Genomic DNA, 24,211 nt, shown 5'->3' on the forward strand with positions numbered 1-24,211 from the left:
CCCCGTATTAATTGACTAAAAACTTCTCCTCTAAAAGAAAAACAAGCTAAGAAACATCATCACCTGCCAACTAAAAATGCTCCCCCTTTCTTAATTATTTTTTGGACTTTGAAAATGGGGTCCAAGTTACTCTCCTACCCTGATTCAGATGTAGCCCATTGCTTCTCTTGAAACCATTCAACACCAACTCTCCAACCTCCTCTTTTCCAACCACTATATATACAAACATACCCTTTCCATTTTGTATCCATCTCGTCTTCTTTATCAAAACTAAAATGGCTTCTTTTCTTGCAAAATCTGCCTCATGCACTATTCTCTTGATAGCACTTGTTATCACACTAACCAAACTTTTATATCCCAACCTACTCTCAATCATCCTCCCTTTGCTTCCTTTCATGGTCTACTTCTACCCATCTATTTCAAAGCCATCCACAACAAACCTCCCTCCAGGACCATTTTCTATTCCAATCTTTGGCAATTGGCTCCAAGTTGGAAATGACCTTAACCACCATCTTTTAGCCTCCATGTCACAGATTTACGGCCAGGTATTTCTCCTAAAACTCGGCTCTAAGAACCTAACGGTTGTATCGGACCCCGAGCTTGCCAACCATGTCCTGCACACGCAAGGTGTAGAATTCGGGTCTCGCCCTAGGAATGTTGTGTTTGACATATTCACCGGAAATGGATAGGATATGGTGTTCACAGTTTATGGCGATCATTGGCGTAAGATGCGCCGATTATGACGTTGCCGTTCTGATGGATCGTACTTAACACAAGAAGGGGGGTGAATTGTGTCCCCAAATTCCGATAGGAATCTCTTTTTATAATTTAAAATGAAATCAATGTCAATTAACAATTAGCACACAAATTTGGACTCTAATGATTATCTTAATCAATATTCATTTCAATGCAAGATGTGATACAATATGGTGAATGATCAATTATCAAATAATCAAGGAATTGCAAAAACAGATTTTTTAAACAACACACTGCGCACAGATTTTACAACTCAAATTTCACCTAGCAAATCAAATCAGAATTCAATGAAATTTGGTATGCAGTATCACAACACCCTAATGAATACTATATCAAAAATTCAGATTAAAATTCAAAGTTTAGCTATGTGAACAGTGCACGGACAGACTAGTGGTTCAGAAAATTCTGCAATCAAAACACTTAATCAATCAACAAGCAAGCAATGCAATCAAAAAAGTCCACACAGCAATTTATAGTAGTTCGGAGACTCTTCTCCTACATCTACTACCTAGGTTCACCAACCTAGGATTTTCCAACCTCCACTAAGGATGTGGTTTTCTCAAGAGCTCCACAAAACTCATAAGGGTTTTTAGGTCACCCTTAAAACTGAAGATTTCAAGACAATCTTCAAACTTTACAACCAAGGGTTTCAAGCACTCCCTTAAACTCAACCTCAACCTCAACCTCAACAAGGTTTTTGCCCAATGAAGGGACTTTTACAAGTGTTCGGTATAAATGGTTCACTCAAGGTTTGCACTAAGCAAATGGGGTTGAGGAACACTCAAGAATCACAATATCACCTCACGGGTTGGATAGAAAATGAAGAACAATGAGGATTTCGAATCTGAAAATAAGAAGCCAAATGAGAAGCACTCCCTCTTTGCAAAAGCAAAATAGTGAGGAAGCCTTTAGAGTGGCTTGGGTAGAAGCTTGGATTCAATGGCACAAACTAGCTTGAAAGCTTTGAGAGCAAGAATTTCTTCAATATAATTTTGGCTTCTCCAAGTTGGAATGAGGAAGAACCCCTCTTTATAATTTACCAAGCTCTTGTGATTTCCACCATTGGATCTTTTTCCATCTTCAAATCTCGACCTTCAATTACATGTGCAAATCTTTGCCATTGAATGAATAGATCATTAAATCTCAACCTTGCAATAAGTAGCCGTTGCACTTGCATTATTTTCCAAGTCTAGCTTTGCAAGATTTGAGTTGTCATGTGCACTTGCAGCCATCTTTGACCATTTGATTAAACTTGCACCAAATCTTGACCTTGGTATCTCCAACAATTTTGTCATCTTTGACCATTTGATCAAACTTGCACCAAATCTTGGCATTGGTATCTCCAACAATTTCCTTTTAAATGTGTAGCAACTTGCAGCCATCTTTGACTCTAAAAATCAAGTAAGATCTTCTTTTAAGTCAAAAATTGCAAGCACGAATGTTGTCTTATGCACAACCATTGGATTCACCTTTAAATGATCATCTTAACCCTTCAAGTCTTGTTGTAATATGATCCATTCATAATTCAAAACAATTCAATCTCGGCCATAGATTAGTGTACCGTTGGAGCTTGTAGTCTTCAAGAATATCTTCATAATCTAAGTCTTGTCTAGTTGCAAAATATACTTTCTCATCTCTTATAAATTTCAACCATTGCATTTGTCCTTTAGCTTCATCAATTGTCTTCTCACAAAAATCTGATCATTGACCTCAATAAAGGAAGCATGTGCAAGATCTTGTTTGATGAAGACAAGAGATCCTTCACGTGACCAAACATGTCCCTCCAATCTTGACTTCAAACTCTGAATTTGGCAGCACCAATATATCCATATTATACAGCCCTAAGGCTAGTTCCAATCATCAATCAAAATGCCTTAGTGGAAGGTTGATGAACATAGGTTTTTCTTGGTTTTCTAGAGATCCAAGCTCATACTCGAAAACCGGACTTCAATTCACTTGAGCATACTGAATTATGAGTCATATGAGACCACAATGATGATTAACCTACAAGGAAATAGGAGGCAGAACTCCCCAATTGCATGTAAGCTCAAAGAGCTTCATATGGAGCGCATAGGTTAATTACATTAGAAAAACAACCCAGAAAATTCATATTATTGCATGATAAATCATTTTATATGTATTAGAATGTCCATGTAAAATTTCATAACAATCGGAAATCGTTTGGTCACTCAACCAAGCAATTAGGTCACTAATAGTGAAACCGATAAATTCTAAGTGTAAATTCAATGTCATTTTGCAAACTCAGTGTAAATGACCTTTTCTCTTGAACTTTACTGACTCAAATATGTTCATAGTGATAAAACTAAGATGCACACGAAATTTCATTTAAATCGGAGTTCATTTGGTTCACCACGTTCACAAAGAACACATATGCACAAAATTAGGTAAAACCTAGTTTTGGCGGAATTTAAGCATATGACCAAATATATATGTGATGCACTTAATTTATCATGATTATAGTCCTAGAACATATATTAGACCTTTATGTGCATGTGGTTCAAGTTTCAAGTCATTTGGACCTAAGTTGGTTAAGATAAATTATGATCATTAGAAGATTAATGCCCTAACTTAGTCCATGTATGTTTGTTTTCAAAACTGAATTTCCAGCACTATCTCAAAAATATATAGATATCAAATTCACATAGAGATATGCATAAGCCTTCATTTAAGTGTATATGCACAATTAAGATATTAAACAATTAACCAAATAACCATTTAAGCATGTTTTCTAGCATTTTAGGATATATTCAAGTCAAGCATGCTCACACACATTTTAGTATACAATCATACACAATCATCAAAAACACAATGTTGACCTAGACAGTAAGTCTTGGTCCAACACTTCCTTCATATTTCATTCGTATAAATATTCAAAAGTAAGAATCAGCATAAACCAATATCTTCCTCAAGAAATCTTCAAGGATGGATACTCCTAACTCTCCACCTGCAAAAAGGTCTAGAACTGATGAAGGTTCTACTTCTAAAGAAGAAGAAGGTGGAAATGATCCCAGATTCAACTCTCCCCAATAAGGGAAGACGTATACGAGGACGATCCCCAGAAAACCATCGAATCTCTACAAGAAGCTTTGAGGGAAACCAAAAGGAGACTTAAAAAAGCAACCGACAAAGTTCAAGACTACAAAAGGCAACTTATGGTTTCAAGGTATGCCATACAAGGTGTTCGATATATGTCATGGGGCAGACGAGCAAGTACTCATGACCCAGATAAATTACACGAAGCAATCACTGAGATCACAGTACAACTTGGATCTGTTGCAGATGGAATAGACAGTGTTCTTTATACCCTAGAATAAAATTCCTATCCAACACGTTCTTCACCAACAAAGTTGTGCATAACTACAGCGATATGTGGGAGGAAGAAAAGAATCTGGTGGTTCATGACCTGAAGAAGGATGAGGCTGTGAGGACGGAAGGATTAGTCGTTAGGAGGGTTTACAGTTGATGCTATACAATATTATGTATAGGATGATGTTTGATGCCAAATTCATGTCCTCAGACGATCCTTTGTTCATTGAAGCAACTAGATTTAATTCAGAGAGGAGTCGCTTAGCGCAGAGCTTCGAGTACAATTATGGAGATTTCATTTGTCACGCCCCTCTCTCCTAAGGTATACCGAAGTGTACCTAAACCCATAAGAACGTGACCGGCAGGGGACCCCATCCCCCGAACCAACCCTTAATCCAATATACCTAAATCAACATATAAAATATATAAAATAGTAACAACTCCTGAAATATAACATGGGCATAGTCTCTCCAGAATACCACATATATACACCTATCGAAAACATCGGAGTATCTATACAACAGCGGAAATAAGAAGACTTATCTACCCGAGATCAGACTGAGCAAATAAGTAACATATATACAACTACAAAACCCCAAATCCTCAAAACTTGCTAAAGAAACAGCTCGAGGCTACACACCAGTTCATGCGTCCCGCCGCTGACCAGCATCACCTAAATCCAACTCACCTGAAAGGGAAACAAGAAGAGGGGTGAGCCAAGAAAGGGAACACCGATATCAAAAAAAATAAGAAATTCAGGGATATGACGCATAATATGCAGCATAATAAATATACAATCATTGGCAATTCACCAAAGTAATATGGTAGCCGATAAGGCTATACATCACCGTAACCACAAACACTAGTCTCCGGTAATCCATAATCCATAATCCACCCCTGGACCCACCCTAATCCCCGTAGGGTGTCTCCCAGTCCAGGTCCACACCGAAACTGAATGAGGATCGGATATCCCGATAGCATAGCCTACACCAGAGAGCGTCCCCTGTGATGCACCTCACCTCAGACGGTCTACAGGTACGTACCCAGTTTACTGTATAATCCATCATAATCCAATATATTGGGCTCCTATATGGGCCCCACAGTGTACCTCAACCTCCTCCAATCACCCCACTCCCAAAGACGTACCAACAATGATAATCAACATAGAATACATATAAATTATACAAACAGGTCGTATTTTCACCCCCGGAAACCGACAGATTCATAATATAATAAGAGTCCGTGAAACCGGAACCCTAGAATCACACGTAAGATACATAGAAAACCCCTACCTGAAAATCAGAAACCGAATACCCCGCACGCGTCCCCAATAAACCCCTAACTCTGAAAGTCAACCTGCTTCAAATCTCAACCGGGATCACCGTCTACATCGAAAAACACATTATACGAAAATACAGTTAAAATACGTTCGGTCAACTATGGTCAACGGTCAAAGTCAACAGTCAACGGGCAAACCGGATCAAATGGGTCAAAATCGGGTCAAACCGGGTGAAATGGGTCAAAACCGGGTCAAATGGGTCAAACCGGGTTAAATCGGGTCAAACTGGGTTGAACCGGTCAACACATCAGTCAACCGAGTCAACTGGGCCTGACTCGGTCAACTCGGCCGGAACCCATTCAACGTCACCGCCGGCGATCCGGCCACCCAAACCTGCCAAATCTTATATCAAATTGAAGAGCTCGATGAAATGAACTCATAGGTACCTGAATCAAGCCAAACCGTCGCCGGAATCGGCCGGATCGACCAAAGAAAGTTCACGGTGGCCGGAACTTCAATCTCAGATTTCTCCCAAACCGGAGCTCCGATCGACGTGATTCAAGTTGGGTTACACTCGTCTCGTCCGTACGCTTCTTTTGATACCAGCCTTGACCGTCACCGTCGTCGGAATCATGAAATCACAGTTGAACCCGTTTTAGAGAGAGAAAGAGGAGAGAGAGAGAAAATCGTGAGAGAAGAGGGTATTTTAATTTTTCTTTTATACAATATTTTACTTTCAAAAACACCCATCTTTCAAAAACACCCCTAACTAAAATGTTCAAATTAACTTCAAAAATTTATAATAAATCCAATTTACATCCGATTCGAGTAATTCTTGAGCCAATAATTTTCTTTTTAAATCCCCCATTTATTAAAAATATTTTCATAGTTTTTTCTTGATTTAATTTTTATTCTCCCTAAATCCCGATTCACGATTATCGAGGTTCACTCCACCTCGATCAACATGTCAAAATACCATAAATAGTGTATAATCGGGTCAGGATATTACATCCTTCCCCCCTTAAGAAAATAATTTCGTCCCCGAAATTAAAATCGTACCTAGGTAGTGAATAACTCCGGAAATCTAGCTCGCATGTCAGACTCCAACTCCCAGGTCGCCTCCTCAGCACCATAGTGCTGCCATATCACCTTGACTAAGGGTATGGTCTTCGATCGTAGCTGCCTCTCCTGTCTATCCGCAATCCTAATAGGACGTGTCTCAAAAGTAGCGTCCTCACCAATCTCCAAGGTAGACCAATCTAATATATGAGAAGGGTCCCTATGATATCTCCGTAACATAGACACATGAAACACACCATGTACCCCTGACAACTGTGGGGGTAAAGCTAATCGATAAGCTACTGTCCCCACTCGCTCCAAAATCTCAAATGGTCCTATAAACCTCGGAGCTAACTTCCCCGCTCTCCCAAATCTTTGGACCCCTCGCTTCGGACTAACCCTCAGAAACACGTGATCCCCCACCTGAAACTCTAGAGGTCTACGTCTCCTATCTGCATAACTCTTCTGACGTGACTGAGCTGTCAGAAGTCGCCGCCGGATCACTGTCACTACCTCAGTAGTCTGCTGCACCATCTCTGGACCCAATAATGGTCTGTCACCAACCTCTGACCAGCATAATGGTGATCTACAAGGTCTCCCATATAATGCCTCATATGGTGCCATCTGTATACTGCTCTGGTAGCTATTATTATACACAAACTCCACCAGAGGAATATGAGTCTCCCAATCTCCTCGGAAGTCTACCACACAAGTCCGAAGCATATCCTCCAAAATCTGAATGGTACGCTCACTCTGCCCATCAGTCTGAGGATGAAAAGCTGTACCGAAGTTCAGTTTCGTTCCTAGAACATCCTGAAAACTGCCCCAAAACCGTGAAGTAAATCTGGGATCCCGATCAGATACAATACTCAATGGTACGCCATGCAGTCGGACTATCTCTCGTACATACAACCTGGTCAACGACTCTATCGAATCTGTCTTTGTCAACCGATCAACAACCACCCAAACCGCATCATGCCTCCGTGGAGTCATAGGTAAACCCATCACAAAATCCATAGTAAGATGCTCCCACTTCCACTCAGGTAATGGAAGCGGCTGTAACAATCCTGCGGGTCGTCGATGCTCTGCCTTTACCTGCTGACAGGTAAGACATCGAGTCACGGTCTGTGCAACATCTCTCTTCATGCCACTCCACCAATACTGTCTCCGTAAATCTCGATACATCTTAGTAGCACCAGGATGCATCGTAAATTGTGAATTGTGTGCCTCTCGAAGTATCTCCTCCCGTAACTCGGTATCCTCTGGGACCACTAACCGACCCCGGAATCTAACTCCACCATCGGTACCTCTGACCCATCCCTCAATATCCTCAACGTCATCAAAGAGTGTATCCCCCAACTGTGCATCCAACACCTGTTGTACAAGTGTCGGACGAGCAATCAAACTCCGTAAACTCAATGAGTCTCCACGCTTCTCCATATCCAGTCGATACTGACTAAGCGTATCCACTAACTCAAATTCACGGATAGCCAATCGAGCTACAACCAATCTCCTACTCAAGGCATTAGCCACCACATTGGCCTTGCCTGGATGATACTGTAAAGTAAAATCAAAGTCCTCAAGGTACTCCATCCATCTACGCTGTCTCTGGTTCAGATCTCTCTGAGTAAACAAATACCGGAGACTCCTATGATCTGAGAATACCTCGAATCTCTCTCCATAAAGATAATATCTCCACTGCTTTAATGCGAACACAACAGCAGCTAACTCCAAATCATGCACCGGATAATTCCTCTCATGCGGCTTCAGTAGACGTGAAGCATACTCAACCACTCTGTCCTGCTGCATCAGCACACAACCCAATCCAACTCCTGAAGCATCACAATATACCTGATAACCAATATCTCTGTCTGGTATCACCAACACTGGTGGAGACGTGAGTCGAGTCTTTAACTCCAGAAAAGCTTGCTCACACTCGTCTGACCATACAAACGGAGTATCCTTTCGGGTCAACTGCGTCATTGGTGCTGCAAGCCGCGAGAACCCCTCGATAAAACGTCGATAGTACCCTGCTAACCCCAAGAAACTGTGAATTTCTCCTACATTCTTCGGTCTCCTCCATGCTATCACTGCCTCCACCTTAGCTGGATCCACTGCTATCCCCTCCTGGGATATCACATGCCCTAAAAATTTCACCTGAGTCACCCAAAATTCACATTTGCTCAACTTGGCATATAATCTATGCTCCCTGAGCGTCTGCAGCACAATTCCCAGATGTCTAACATGCTCCTCTCCTCAGTGGCTGAATAAATCAATATGTCATCAATGAACACAATCACAAACTGATCCAGATATGGCCTGAATACCCTATGCATCAAATCCATAAACGCTGCAGGTGCATTGGTTAGCCCAAATGGCATAACCAAGTACTCATAATGGCCAAACCGTGTACGGAAAGCTGTCTTGGGAATATCCTCCTCCCGGATCCTCAGCTGGTGATATCCTGACCTGAGATCAATCTTGGAGTAATAGTGGCTACCCCTCAATTGATCAAACAGATCATTAATCCTCGGCAATGGATACTTATTCTTCACTGTCACCCGATTCAGCTGTCGGTAATCCACACACATCCGCATCGTACCATCCTTCTTTTTCACAAACAGAACAGGTGCTCCCCAAGGTGAAGTGCTCGGTCTAATAAAACCCAACTTCTGTAAACCTGTCAACTGAGCGTCTAACTCCTTCAGCTCTGCTGGTGCCATCCTGTACGGTGGTATAGAAATAGGATCTGTACCCGGATACAACTCAATCACAAAGTCAATCTCCCTCTGCGGTGGCAACCCCGGTAAATCATCAGGAAAAACATCCATATAGTAATCCGCCACAGGTATAGGAGTCAAAGACTCCTCCCTAGACTCTGAGGTAATCAAACCTGCTACAATACAATCGGTGTACTGAGGATTATCTAAAAAATGTGGACACGGAAGAAGTCTCGTCCCACGAAATCTAACCCTCCCCGCAGGTGTGGTCAGTGTAATCCTCCTCTCAGCACACTCTATAATTGCCTCATACTCAGTCAACCAATCCAATCCGAGAATAACATCAAAATCAGTAAATGGCATCACAAACAAATCCGCTCTAAACTCATGGTTTCCAAAACTAAATATACAGTCCCTACAGATACCACTAATCACGGTACCTGATCCTAGGGGCGAATCAACTATAAATCTCCTCGCCACTCCTATAATCCCTAAACCCAATGCCTCAGCAAATGATGCAGAAATAAATGAATGCGTAGCACCATTATCAAACAAGACACGTACCCAAGAACTGAATAAGAGAAACCTACCTCCCAAATGATCTCGCTCTGCTGGTACTGCATCAGGCCCGAGTGCATACACTCCACCTCTCTAGACCTGCTGCTACAGCTGAGCTAATGGTCTACCACGTCCTGCAGGACCTCTTGGTGCTGGTGCTGGTGCTGGTGCTGGAACTGGAGCTGGAGCTGGAGCTCTCTGACCTCGAGGTGCTGGCGGAGCAGGTCCTCCACCCTGTGGGCAATCTCTCCGAGTATGTCCTGACAAGCCACACTGAAAACATAACGGGTTGTTTGCCATAGGACAATCCCAACGCATATGGCCCACGTGACCACATGCATAGCAATGCTGGGCTGCTGATCCCGTCTCAGAGCCTGACCCTGCTGATCCAATCTCTGCCTCTGCTGACCCTGTCTCTGCCCCTGCTGACCCTGTCTAGGACCCTGCTGTCCCTGCCTAGGTCCTCGATAACTCTGTCTCTGACTCTGAGAACTCTGCCCCTGACTCTGCTGCTGCACACGGGTATCAGTCCTCTGTCTGCGCTGACTACTCTCACCAGTAGTAGATGTAGAACTCTCAAGCTTCCTCTTATGAATCTCCCAATAATCCTTAATCTCCACTAAAGTCCTCTCAACTCCGAGTGCCTTATCAATACACTCGCGATAGGTGGTGATAGTCTGAGCCGCCAAGTGAGGTGAAATCTTTGGAGACAATCCTCTCCGAAATCTCAGTATCTTCTTTTCCTCAGTGGAAATATACTCCTCCCCAGATCTCCCTAACTCCTCAAAGCGAGCCTGATATTGAGTCACTGTCATGTCTGGGGACTGAATCAACTCAAGGAACTCCTTAGCTTTAGCTACACGCACTGTCTGTGGTACATACTGTGCCAGAAAAACTGTCTCAAACTCCGCCCATGGCATACCCTCTCTGCCCCTGCTAACTGTCATCACCTCCCACCATGTAAAAGCATCACCCTCTAAAAACTCTACAGCCAATAAAGCTCTCCTCTCCTCAGGAATCCGCAAGGAAGTCATCTTCCTGCGTAGCTGGCGAAGCCACTCCTCTGCTGCCACAGGATCTATCACTCCCCTATAAACTGGAGGGTTCGTCTTTCGTAACTCAGCTAGCTCCTTGATCGAAGTATCAATCGCCAAAGGAGCTGCCTGCGCCTCAATAATCTGTCCTGCACCCTCCTGTAACCCACCTAAAATAGGAACCTGTGCTGGATCCTCAGCAGGAGCCTGTAATGCAACTGGGGCTGGAGCGGCAATCTGTGTCACAAGTCCGGTAACAGTCTGCCCAAGTGCTCGCACCAACTCAGTAACATCACGGACCTCCTGCCGTAAAGTAGTCACTACTGCCTCTAACCCCTATGGTGCTGGCTGTACCAGTGGTACCTCCCCAATATCGTCTACTGGAGCTACATACGCTCCTCGCCTGCCCCCGCCCCTCCCACGTCTCACACCCTTACCACGTCTCGCACCCCTACCTCTCCGTCCCCGCCCACGCTCCAATGGAACAACCTCGGGCATACCCGCCTCACCTACCCCCTGAGGCTCATCTGCCTCATGTCGTCCCCTACCCCCTCCATGTCCTCGCACCCGAGTATTACGTGTGTCAACCATATCTACAAAATGTAACACACGTATACATAAATCTAAAAGCAAGAAACACAAAAATAAAAACTCACCAGGTCAGCCGGGAAGCGCATGATGTGTAGCCAACGACATAACTTAGGTAGTCTAACCCCATAAGTATCTAAACCTACAGCTCCGATACCAAACTGTCACGCCCCTCTCTCCTAAGGTATACCAAAGTGTACCTAAACCCATAAGAACGTGACCGGCAGGGGACCCCATCCCCCGAACCAACCCTTAATCCAATATACCTAAATCAACATATAAAATATATAAAATAGTAACAACTCCTGAAATATAACATGGGCATAGTCTCTCCAGAATACCACATATATACACCTATCGAAAACATCGGAGTATCTATACAACAGCGGAAATAAGAAGACTTATCTACCCGAGATCAAACTGAGCAAATAAGTAACATATATACAACTACAAAACCCCAAATCCTCAAAACTTGCTAAAGAAACAGCTCGAGGCTACACACCAGCTCATGCGTCCCGCCGCTGACCAGCATCACCTAAATCCAACTCACCTGAAAGGGAAACAAGAAGAGGGGTGAACCAAGAAGCTCAGTAGGGCATAGAAAGGGAACACCGATATCAAAAAAAATAAGAAATTCAGGGATATGACGCATAATATGCAGCACAATAAATATACAATCATTGGCAATTCACCCAAGTAATATGGTAGCCGATAAGGCTATACATCACCGTAACCACAAACACTAGTCTCCGTTAATCCATAATCCATAATCCACCCCTGGACCCACCCTAATCCCCGTAGGGTGTCTCCCAGTCCAGGTCCACACCGAAACTGGATGAGGATCGGATATCCCGATAGCATAGCCTACACCAGAGAGCGTCCCCTGTGATGCACCTCACCTCAGACGGTCTACAGGTACGTACCCAGTTTACTGTATAATCCATCATAATCCAATATATTGGGCTCCTATATGGGCCCCACAGTGTACCTCAACCTCCTCCAATCACCCCACTCCCAAAGACGTTCCAACAATGATAATCAACATAGAATACATATAAATTATACAAACAGGTCGTATTTCCACCCTCGGAAACCGACAGATTCATAATATAATAAGAGTCCGTGAAACCGGAACCCTAGAATCACACGCAAGATACATAGAAAACCCCTACCTGAAAATCAGAAACCGAATACCCCGCACGCGTCCCCAATAAACCCCTAACTCTGAAAGTCAACCTGCTTCAAATCTCAACCGGGATCACCGTCTACATCGAAAAGCACATTATACGAAAATACAGTTAAAATACGTTCGGTCAACTATGGTCAACGGTCAAAGTCAACAGTCAACGGGCAAACCGGATCAAATGGGTCAAAACCGGGTCAAACCGGGTGAAGTGGGTCAAAACCAGGTCAAACCGGGTCAAATGGGTCAAAACTGGGTTAAATCGGGTCAAACTGGGTTGAACCGGTCAACACATCAGTCAACCGAGTCAACTCGGCATTACTCGGTCAACTCGGCCGGAACTCATTCAACGTCACCGCCGGCGATCCGGCCACCCAAACCTGCCAAATCTTATATCAAATTGAAGAGCTCGATGAAATGAACTATACCTGAATCAAGCCAAACCGTCGCCGGAATCGGCCGGATCGACCAAAGAAAGTTCACTGTGGCCGGAACTTCAATCTCAGATTTCTCCCAAACCGGAGCTCCGATCGACGTGATTCAAGTTGGGTTACACTCGTCTCGTCCGTACGCTTCTTTTGATACCATCCTTGACCGTCACCGTCGCCGGAATCATGAAATCACAGTTGAACCCGTTTTAGAGAGAGAAAGAGGAGAGAGAGAGAGAAAATCGTGAGAGAAGAGGGTATTTTTGCAATTTTTTTATTTTTTTTTATTTTCTTTAATTTTTCTTTTATACAATATTTTATTTTCAAAAACACCCATTTTTCAAAAACACCCCTAACTAAAATGTTCAAATTAACTTCAAAAATTTATAATAAATCCAATTTACATCCGATTCGAGTAATTCTTGGTCAATAATTTTCTTTTTAAATCCCCCATTTATTAAAAATATTTTCATAGTTTTTTCTTGATTTAATTTTTATTCTCCCTAAATCCCGATTCACGATTACCGAGGTTCACTCCACCTCGATCAACGTGTCAAAATACCATAAATAGTGTATAATCGGGTCAGGATATTACATCATTCCTTTCCTTCGACCATTTTTGAGAGGATACTTGAACAAGTGCAAGGATTTACAAAGCCGGAGGTTGGCATTGTAGAGAGTGAAGTTGAACCAGTGTGAGTTATTGGGAGACCCGTGCCATCTCCAATCACAATATCGTCAGAGCCATCATAAGGAGTATGAAGAGAGAGGTTACTCAGATCGGAAGTGACATGATGCGAGGCGCCACTATCAAGGAGCCAGGAAGCATTATGGTTGGTATTGGCAGTGGCTAGATGAGCCCATGGTTGCCATGGAACTTGTGGATGTGACTGCCATGGGGATGCACTCCGTGGAGAATTTGGTGATTGGATGTTAGGTTGCATCTGGCGAAAGACAGGACACTGAGGAATTGTGTGACGTTGGGCACGACACCATTGACAATGTCCCAGATAAGGCTGAGGTGGTGGACGACCACCCTGAGTAGCACCAGGATAGCGACTCAAGTTAGGACCCAAGGAAGCCAGAGAGTGAGGGTTCCAGGAGGAGCGTTGGCCACGGTTATTGTTGTGTCCTGCTTTGGGTCGAGAGTTGGTTGGGTTCACTGTTGCAGGCAATGGTGAAGTGGTGGATTGACGAACATCAAGTGGGAGCTCTTTATTGATGAGTTTTTCATGCAGCTCATCAAAAGAAATCGGTGTGTCACGACCATTGATGATATCAATGATTGGCTTATAATCATCTAAACCATCCAGAATTTTCTCAGTGAGATCCTCTCCATCCATAGGCTTGTCGAGAGTGGCAAGTTCATCGGCTCGATTTTTAGGAATTGCATATACTCGGTAATGGACTGAGATCCCTTAGTGGCATGCTTGATTTGATCTTTAATTTGTTTGATGTGGCCTCGAGTGGGACGGGCATATGTGTCGGCAAAAACTGTCCAGATGTCTCTCGAAGTCTTGGCCTGGTGGATGAGAGGTTGAAGAGATTGAGAGATAGTGCCTACAAGCGCACCAAAAATGAGTTTGTCCCGACGAAGCCATGTAAGATATTCTGGGTTTGGTTTGGTGACATTGTTGGATGTGGTGGTGGTAGGAGGTGCTGGATGGGAGCCATCAATAAAGTGGTAAAGACCATAACCAATGAGAATAGCTTCAATATGAAGTTTCCAGGAAAGATAATTTATAGATGTGAGTTTGACAGAATTGTGGATGTTCACAATAATGAATGGCTTGGTAGGATCGTGGGTATTGGGTATAGTGACTGGAGTTTCATCGGTGGCCATGGTTGGTGCTGGAGAGAAGATTGAAGAACGAATAGATGATGGGGTTGCCCAGGGAACCGTCCGATACCATATAAGATTGGAGAAGATTACAAATGTTCACACACTTTTCATTGACATAGTAATCGTGTATATATATAAGTACATGAACAACCCTGATTAGGGTGATACTGATTGTGATCAGTCCCAAAGTTAAGGAGATAATCATGTAACGGACAAACATGCTAATTACAATTTACGTGGTGATGAATATAGTAACTTAAGATTTATAAGATTTATCTCTATCATGAACATAGTGAACATCATCATCAACATCTAACCCTTAATTCGTTGATTCCATGGCCGTACACAATGGCATGATACTTCACATCGGCAACGACTCCTCTATTCAGGTGCTTCAGTTCTATTTTATGTGTCATTGCAATCATGAGCCCAAGCATGATTAAACTGTTGCTGCCAATCTCCTAGTGTCTTTTCAGTATTTTTTTTTCCCAGTGTTTTTTGGGGTTCAAGCTATGCCATTCTTCCCCTTTTTATTAGGGGGTTCAAAACTGTTGAGCAAGCCTTTTCTATTAGGTTGTACTTTTTCGCCAGCTAAATCGATAGCCTAAGCATTGATTTCGTTGAATGTGTAACAAGTAGATATTATTCTGTGTTACACAACTTTGATAATGGAAGAAAATGTTGATGAGGTTTCCTCAGATTATGCAAATCGATCCAAGAGGAGAGAAGCACAGTTTTCATGTTGCATTGTCCGAACACCCCTCCCTGTTATTCATGGAGGATTCCTTTTATTGGACATATTGGCATATGTATAGAGGAATGAGTAAGCAATTCTTATGACTGAAGGACATATATCCTCATTTTGTTTTTAAATCAGGATCCGAACGTTTAGCGTTCTTATGTTGTCCAGTAGGTAGGCATTTTGATACATATTTGTTCGAAATTTTGGCATTCAATAGTGGCATTTTGTATAAATGTGTTTTACAAATTTTTTACATTCTAAGTTGTCGCAATTCAGACTTTTAACTAGGTGTAAACGTGTTTCAATAGAAATTTAGGCCGTTTATGATACAAGTCCCATTAGCAAACAAAAAAAAAAACATATTATATTAATGGATAGATGTTTTCATAAATGAAATGTGTTTTTTCAAGTGGACTCATTTTAACCAAACAAGCGGTGTTTCGGTTGGCAATCGACTGGCTTAAGCATATGTATGCCTAAGGTTCAATTCCAATAAGAAGCAAATTTCTTAATAATATTTCAAAAAAAAAATGGACTCATTTTACAATATGGAAGTTTTTAATGTAATTCATAAATACCTTAAATATGTATCAGTGTATCTAGACACATCTAATTGAAAATATCTGCATCCTAGTGAATGTAACAGAGTTGCAGAAACTTTATCGTCCATCGATAGTATATCTGAGTTCATGGCAGTGTATTTAGAATTCGTTCCCCTCTATTTATTTTTGGCACGTTTCTGACATTTGTCATGATTAATATATTTCATTTTTTCCTTAAAAAAATTATAGAAATTAACTCATTCATATTATAAACTATAGCTATATACCATTCTCATTATACAATAACTAATTTGATTAGATTTTAACATTTGAAAATTCTGTGTAATACAAAATATAATCAAGAAACCACTTCTTTAGACGCAAATAATATATGAACATATATAAAGGAAAGTTGTAAGGAAAAGAGAAAGATCTGGATTGAAGCAGTAAAAACTATAAATTTCTTATAATACTATAAGAAATTATAAATTATTTTTGTCTTTCTTTACATGTACATTATAATTAAATATTTCTTTACATAAAATGTTGAATTTTTAAAAAATCTTCATATGATTCCAGCTCGCTTGTCTGTCTATCGAAATGAAACTACGAAATAAATTATAGACAGAGAAAATATTAGTCATGGTAAAATAAATATGAAACTTTCAATTGCAATGATTTATGAAAGGAACTTGAAAATTTTAATATTATGTTGTTAATAAAAATTATATACTTTCTAGGAAAAAGATGCAAGAATTTAAAAAATATCTATGGTTGGATATTGATGAGTCTCGAGGGGATTATCAATATATATATTTGTTAATTGATGAAAAGCTAAATTAAAAATTAGAATAATTGTATACCTTCAATAAATGATGGCAGTTTGGCGATGGATATCTTCTTCACTTACAACAACAAGAGCACTTGTGTAATATAAACCAAATATTAGTGAAAGGCGATTATAAAAATAATTCATAATTTTCATAAGAAGATGCTAAAATCTCTTTTCTTTCCTCCATTCATATGCAATGATTTATGAAAAGAACTTTAAATTGAGATATTTTATTTGCACCCCATCAAACTACTAAGTTTACATCGTTTTTGAATTTTTTTTCTTTTACATATATATCACTATTTAGAATGACATATAAACCCTTTACTAAAAATAAAAATAATATATATTTACATATTGAATTAGAAAATACTACGTCTGCACAATAATTCTCTATAGAAAAAAATTTCGAGTGTAGTCCGCATTTCTGAAAATTTATATGTACCCTAATGCATATGATATGCAAAAGATAGATTATAAAAGTAAGGAAAACATCGGAGCTCACCTCTTCAATAATGGTGTTTTCGAACTTGAAAAACCTGCCAATCATCCCAATGCTTCCTAAACCTTCATCATCTCCCAAACTTGTTACTTTCAAACCCTGTGCCTAAGGTCCACATTGGTGATTAAATATGGTTTAACAACCAAACATCGGAGCTCACCTCTTCAATAATGGTGTTTTCAAACTTGAAAAATCTGTCAATCATCCCAACGCTTCCTGAACCTTCATCATGTCCCAAACTTGTTACTTTCAAACCCCATGCCTAAGGTTCACATTGGTGATTACAACTGGTTTAACAACCAGTCAATTGAGTTGAAGGAATTAACCAATAATTTACTAATGAAATTAATTGATCACATCCCTCATTCGACAGAAATCCTTCTTTCAAGAACACCCTAATACATAAAATATATCCTGTAGAAAAATATATCAATACTTGTGTAATATAACCCAAATATCAGTGCAAATAAAAATATAATAAAAAAATTCTTAAATTTCAAGTTTAAAAAAAAAATAATCAATAATAAGAAGATGATGAGGAAGATTTATACCATAAAGGAATTTTTGGAAGATTATTATTCTGATGAAATCTCTAGTGGGCATCAATTCTCTCTTTCATTTTCCTCCATTTAGAGAACATGAATTAGAGCTTTTGAAAGGTGATGGATTTAGGTTTTGCAATGTGATCTATTCATCTCAATTGGAGTCTCTTTTATATAGTGGGCTAGTGAACAAATTTTCTTTTTTTAACAAAACTACATATGTGGTTAGAAATGAATCAAATCATCAAGGATAAGAACACCACCTAATCATTCCATTTTTATTGCATATACCTAACAAAAATTTTCTTAATTTCTATACAAAACTATATGTGTAGGAGAAAACTTTGACATATTTGGATTACAACAATATCTTAACTAAGAGGGTGAGGATATGGGGCATTCGTATGGAGCAAATTTTGCTTATATATGACGCGAAGGTCTTGTTGTCCGTCTTGGAGCAAATCAAATAATAAAATGATATCTTTTATAATATCATTTTTAAGATTGTTCTATTTTATCTCTTATTTCATAAGATAAAAAAATTCACAGCTGAAGTAGATAATCCATCAATTTTTTTCGAATAGGAAAATGAATCAAAGAGACCTTCGAATGAATAGATACTGGGATGTTTCTTAGGAATGAATATTGATTCCTTACGTGATTTTGAATATCATTTTTACAGTTATAAAAGTCATTTATCATAAATGTTAATATATCATTAAAATTAATATATCTCATTAATCAAAATAAATATAAAGAATACATTCAACATAAATGAAGATAAGGATATTGTACACATTTATGACTCTTTGGAGGATTCATGTATAGTTTTATATATACACTAGGGGGCATGCCCATACTTCGCACAGTATGTAATTGTAGTTTTTAACTATAATGTACAAAAAATGCAGCTCTTGCATTCAAATTTCTTCTATGAATTTGAAGTAATGTAAGGTGTGGATAGAAGTATATATAATTGAAAGCATCATTTTTTAGGCAATTTTATATCATATTACATTCATAGTTTGAATGGTAGTTAGCTTTGAGAAATTAGGGAAGTATTTTAAAAATGGGCTCATAGTGTCGTCAAAATGTTGATGGCTACCGAAATTCATATGTTGCTCGACACATATGATGCTGCTGTTTGTGTTGAATAGAGGCAAAAGTTATGCGTATTTGGCTTGGAGGCACGGTTCTCTAATTATTATACGATATCGACATTTTGCATGACGTTTCCATCAATTTTTAATTATAAATAATGAAGCAATAACAATGAATATTACAAAATGTCTTTTTTATTGCAACCTCTTCTTAGATTATTTTTTTTACTCTCCTGGTCGTATTGGAACCAACACAATCGTATCCTCATTTTAGACAAATTAATTGGTCCTATAGAATGGGGGGAAATGAATGTTGTAAATTGATATTGAAACATCTTTCAAAAACATGAAAACAAAAGCAGGGAAAAAAGGAATAGAAATCAAAACCATTACCAGCTGTAAATACAAGTTTCTATTAGCTGATTTCTCCCTAATCTCTATCTTAAACAAACACACCAAAGCAAACCACAATCGAAACCCATGAATTAGTCAAAAAAAATAATTTAAAATAAAGTAATGCATTTGTGGTTAAGGGATTGATGATGAATTATTCTTATAGTGACAGTAAGCAATCAAAGATCATTGCAAACAAAAGATGAATTTAATTTACAACAGATCATCATATCTTCTAACTCAACAAACCTACAGCCAAAATTCATCATTTAAATCCATGTATATTGTTTTATGCTATTCTACTACACTTGAAAGATAAACTAACTCTCTTAATCGCAACAAATCAGTTTGCCACTCATAGCCTGCTAATTGAGTTCCACCATATAAATTGGCACTACTTTTGATGCGGAATGTCATGTGAAACTGTTTGATGAGTAGTTGGATCGACGCAAGATGAAGAAGAATTTCAGAGGTATTTTTATTTTCTATTAGAAACTCTAATTTCTTGGAGTAAACTCTTTAGCTTCCTGGAGTAAACTCTAGTTTCCAAAAGTAGAGACGTTTAAATAAGTCTCATTTTCCTTGAGGCCTTCAGACATTCAATCAATCAAATATTGAGTTTTCTCTCATTTTTCTGGTGGATTCCCAATCTTATTATTTTCGGGGTTTATGCTTGTAAATCCTCAGAACTTTCTCTGCGCCAACTTTAAGTGTGCAAATTGAACAACTTGATTTAACCAATGAATTAAAATAAAAATCTCATTTCATCGTTTTTTTAGCATTAACGTAAAAACTTAACTTCATATCTCAATAATTTTTTTCTCAGAGATCTTACACAGGTTCACTAAAGGTAAATCTAAGATCTCAATTTTCAATTCAGTAAAATATTAATATCAACAAAAGCATATTAGCTACAATGCGAATAATATGAACAAGCTCCCACTAAGATAAAACCCAAGATTACACCAAAATCAAGCATCAAGACATTAATAAATCACATCTTTAGACACAAATTCTATGTAATACGAAATATAATCAAGAAATCACATATTTAGACACAAATAATATACGAACATAGAAAAAGAAAAGATCTAAGGAAAAGAGAAAGATTTGGACTGAAGCAGTAAAAAATATAAATTTCTTACAGTAATATATGAAATTATAAATTATTTTTGCATTTCCTTACAGTACATTATAATTAAATTTTTTTTACATAAAATGTTAAAATTTTAAAAACTCTTCATGTGATTCCAGCTCCACATGTCTGTCTATCGAAACGAAACTGCAAAATAAATTATAGACAGAGAACATATTAGTCGTGGTTAGATAAATATAAAACGTTCAGTTGCAATGATTTTATGATAAGAAATTGAAATTTTTATATATTATTTTGTTACTAAAAATTATATAATGAAAAAAATGTAAGAATTTAAAAAATATATATGATTGAATATTGATAAGTCACGAGGGGATTATCAATTTATATATATTAGCTAATTGATGAAAAGCTAAATTATAAATTAGAATAATTGTAGACCTATAATAAACGGTGTTTTTTAGAATAATTGATTCATTTTCGAATAGGAATATGAATCAAATAGACCTTCGAATGAATAGATACCGGGATTTTTTTAGGAATGAATATTGACTGCATACATATTTCATAACATATTTCACAGCTTTAAGCTCAACATATTTTTCACAGCATTTCCGCTAACATTGAAAATCAATTTTTCTGCTGTCCCAAATGGAGCCTATCTCGTTGAAAGGTTCTATAAATCTGCCTCAAAAACCAAGCCCAATATCACTACCCTAATAATATATATACATATATTGACTGCAATTTATATGGACTGGATTGATGGTGATTAGTGAACCAATTCTAGAGGATTTGGATCTACCAATGCTAAAGAGAGGAATTCCTCGTGACGCTCTAGCAGAGTCATTACCTCTCCATCCAATACCACCCACGCCTCTATTCCATTACCATGTCTGGTATCCATAAGGTACATGAAGAACACAGGTAGCGGTTTGGCCAAACATATTATTGGAATCCACAACGGCTTCCCCCACCCAAAATCAGCCTCATAAAACCCTAAATTGCACCAGCTATTCAACCCAACTGCTTTTGCTCCCCTAGACAAAGCATTAGAACATGATTCACCAAACGCTTTCATGAACTCACTAAGTATCTTCGACCCTCCATCACCTTCAAGCCTCTTCACAAGGTCCCCATTGATGGCCGATATCGCTTCCCTCATCTGCCGCACAAAAGTACACAACTCTGTGTCCTCACCTTGGGATAATATGGATGTCAGCCAGAGAAAATTTCCCACGCTAGATTTGGAAAATGGCGGCACAGCCTTTCCTCGCATGTTCACAGTATTTGTTACACATAATGATTTTGGGTTTCCTGATTTTACCATCAATGCAGACTTGAGGCACTTAAGGAGGAGGCCGGAAACAACCTCTACCCTTGTTGGGTTCTGCACGCCGGAGCTAATTGCTTTATCCTTAAGACTGTTTATGACTGATCCATCAAACACAAACCTCTTTACAACAAACTCGCCCTTTCCAACTATGGCAGCTGTCAAAGAAGTACTGTTTTGTGGGACTGAAGTAGTATTTTGTGGAAAGATGGAAGATGCAGTAAAATCTGGGAACAGACCTCCATCATTTGGGTCTCGAGCAATACTAGCCCAAGTCCTCATGAATGTACTTATAGCTGCTGCGTCGAAAATAGAGTGCGGAACAACAAAGGCTATGGCGATACAGCCGCAAGAGAACAGAGTTTCCTGTATCACAACAACACGAGCTCCTGGTGGAACCTCTTTGCAGGCCTCTTGAGGAAGAACTTTGGCGAGTGTTGAGAGAGTTGGTTGCTTGAGATAATCGCGTAAATTGCCATTAACTCTAGCATTGATATAGCAAGCACCATTATCATCACAATCAATGGAGAGACTGTCATTTGCCTTTCCAGCGAGAGGGTAGTAAAGAGCGAGTGTCTTTGATAGAGATTGTTTCAACACTTGTGATGTTTCAGAGATAGAGATTTCATTTGCGGGATAGAAGACAAGGTGGGGAAAATATACGTGAGGAGCAAATTGGTCAAGGAGAGAGAGCTTGTAAGTTCTGAGGTGACTTGGTGTTGGAGAAGATGGTTTGATAAACTCTGTGGATATTATCTCCACCTCCATTAAACTCTCTGGATATTATCTCACTCTCTGCTTTTTTTTGATAAGAAACAATGCTTGAAGATCAATTCCTCACCCAATTCAGAGTTCAAATAAGCAATTGTATCTTGTCTTCTACATTAAAAAATGTGAGGCGACCAGGCTGGTCTCACATGAAATCATGAATGGTAGGCGGCACATGGGTTGCTCTGTAGGTGTTTGTTGAAATGCCAAAAATAAATAACACGTGTAACAGCAAATCCCGCAGCCTACCAAAAATAAGCACACTCACCTTCCATTCAATGATTCAAGTTCTTTTTTTCCCCTAACAATAATAAAAGCTCATATTCCACAGCCATGTCTAGTATCCAGTAAGAAGATGGAGTTCAAAAATTTCGATCCATTATTTGTATGTTGCTTTAAACTAAACACCTTCCATACATTCAAGAATAAATGCAAGAGTGCCTTTTTCTACATGGTGGTGTGGCAAAGCTACAGCTCTTGGATTAAAATTCGAGATAGAATTTTTTTTTGGAATTCTGGAGCCTCAAATCTGTAGTTTGTGCTGCTACTGCGCACGTTATAGTGTGGACTAAACAAGCTAAATCAATTACTGCTCATGGAACCGACATGCACTTTCTATATTTCATGCCTTCCTTCTGTCACTTGACTCGATGACAATTAATGATGGCAGACTGAGTTTGTTGTGTTGTCTACTTCCCAATTGCACTAATTGGATCTTCAAAGAAGATTTTGCTTGTCAAAAAAAGGATCTTCAAAGAAGATTGGTAGGTCAGATGAATATTTGGTTGGATCATCCAAGTCTATATTCATGATTTGACGTAATTTTTCTTCTATTTCTGTGGCCCATGATAGCACCCGGCCACAAATTCATTCAATAAGTAATAAAGGCATTATGCATATGCAAATTGACCTTTTGGTATTGAAATTTTTGTCTTCCTCCATTCCAATAGTTTATGATACTCTACAGTCAAACGTTCAAGCTTTACATGATTCTTTCAAAGTTACGGATCCAATGTTGTTTTAACATTAGCATAACTAATTGAAGCCCAATGTTAGTTTGGAACAGAATTCAGTAAATATAGACTCACGGATTTTAAGCCCAATATTTCAATAAATAATCTCATAATCGGATTTCCCCCCATACACAACTAACGCCACCCGCGCACTCTCGAAAACATACGAATGCGTACTGCGTAATGTTAAGCAGTCGCCGTTCACCTGGCTCCTCTAGGGACTAGGGTTTCTTCGTTTTTCTCCTCCACGTTCTCTCTCGTTCACGCTCGCTCTAAGCCAACCGTAATATCTTGTTTAAACCTAGAATTTGAACTCCGTTACTGTGCTCATGGACACACTCTCTGTTCATGTCGTCTCTTGCTCTTGCTCTTTCCTTCCTATTGGATGTCATTAGTCAACTTTGATGGCTGCCAAGTCATTAGTCAACTTTGATGGCTGCCAACCTTCAACCTTGATGGCTGCCAACCTTCAACCTTGATGGCTGCCAACTTTGAATGTGTTCATTAGTCATTAATTGTGTTCACATATCATTAGTCAGTAACATAGCTAGAAGTGCGGAGATGCATATGATC

The 24,211-nt window shown here is 39.3% G+C and overlaps 2 protein-coding genes across 4 annotated transcripts; one reads left to right on the plus strand and one right to left on the minus strand.

The window, feature by feature from the left end:
* Nucleotides 1-249: 249 nt before the first annotated feature.
* Nucleotides 250-745, plus strand: LOC119995854 (cytochrome P450 CYP73A100-like). The gene has a single exon (XM_038842308.1). It carries the CDS (start codon nt 276-278, stop codon nt 687-689), a length of 414 nt encoding a protein of 137 aa, XP_038698236.1. The 5' UTR covers nt 250-275; the 3' UTR covers nt 690-745.
* Nucleotides 746-6,327: 5,582 nt separating this feature from the next.
* LOC119995853 ((13S,14R)-1,13-dihydroxy-N-methylcanadine 13-O-acetyltransferase AT1-like) lies at nt 6,328-22,714 on the minus strand. Of its 3 annotated transcripts, none has more exons than XM_038842306.1 (2): nt 21,284-22,714; nt 6,328-6,372 (listed from the first exon to the last, which is right to left on the minus strand). In XM_038842306.1, exon 1 carries the CDS (start codon nt 22,623-22,625, stop codon nt 21,297-21,299), a length of 1,329 nt encoding a protein of 442 aa, XP_038698234.1. In that variant the 5' UTR covers nt 22,626-22,714; the 3' UTR covers nt 6,328-6,372; nt 21,284-21,296. The 3 variants fall into 3 exon arrangements, with proteins under 3 accessions (XP_038698234.1, XP_038698233.1, XP_038698235.1); XM_038842305.1 differs by lacking the exon at nt 6,328-6,372 and adding an exon at nt 13,467-13,528; XM_038842307.1 differs by lacking the exon at nt 6,328-6,372 and adding an exon at nt 20,553-20,710 and having other exon boundaries at nt 21,378-22,714.
* Between the last annotated feature and the right edge of the window lie 1,497 nt (nt 22,715-24,211).

Source organism: Tripterygium wilfordii, chromosome 4 (genome assembly GCF_013401445.1).
Source record: "Tripterygium wilfordii isolate XIE 37 chromosome 4, ASM1340144v1, whole genome shotgun sequence".
Classification (NCBI taxonomy): Eukaryota; Viridiplantae; Streptophyta; class Magnoliopsida; order Celastrales; family Celastraceae; genus Tripterygium; species Tripterygium wilfordii.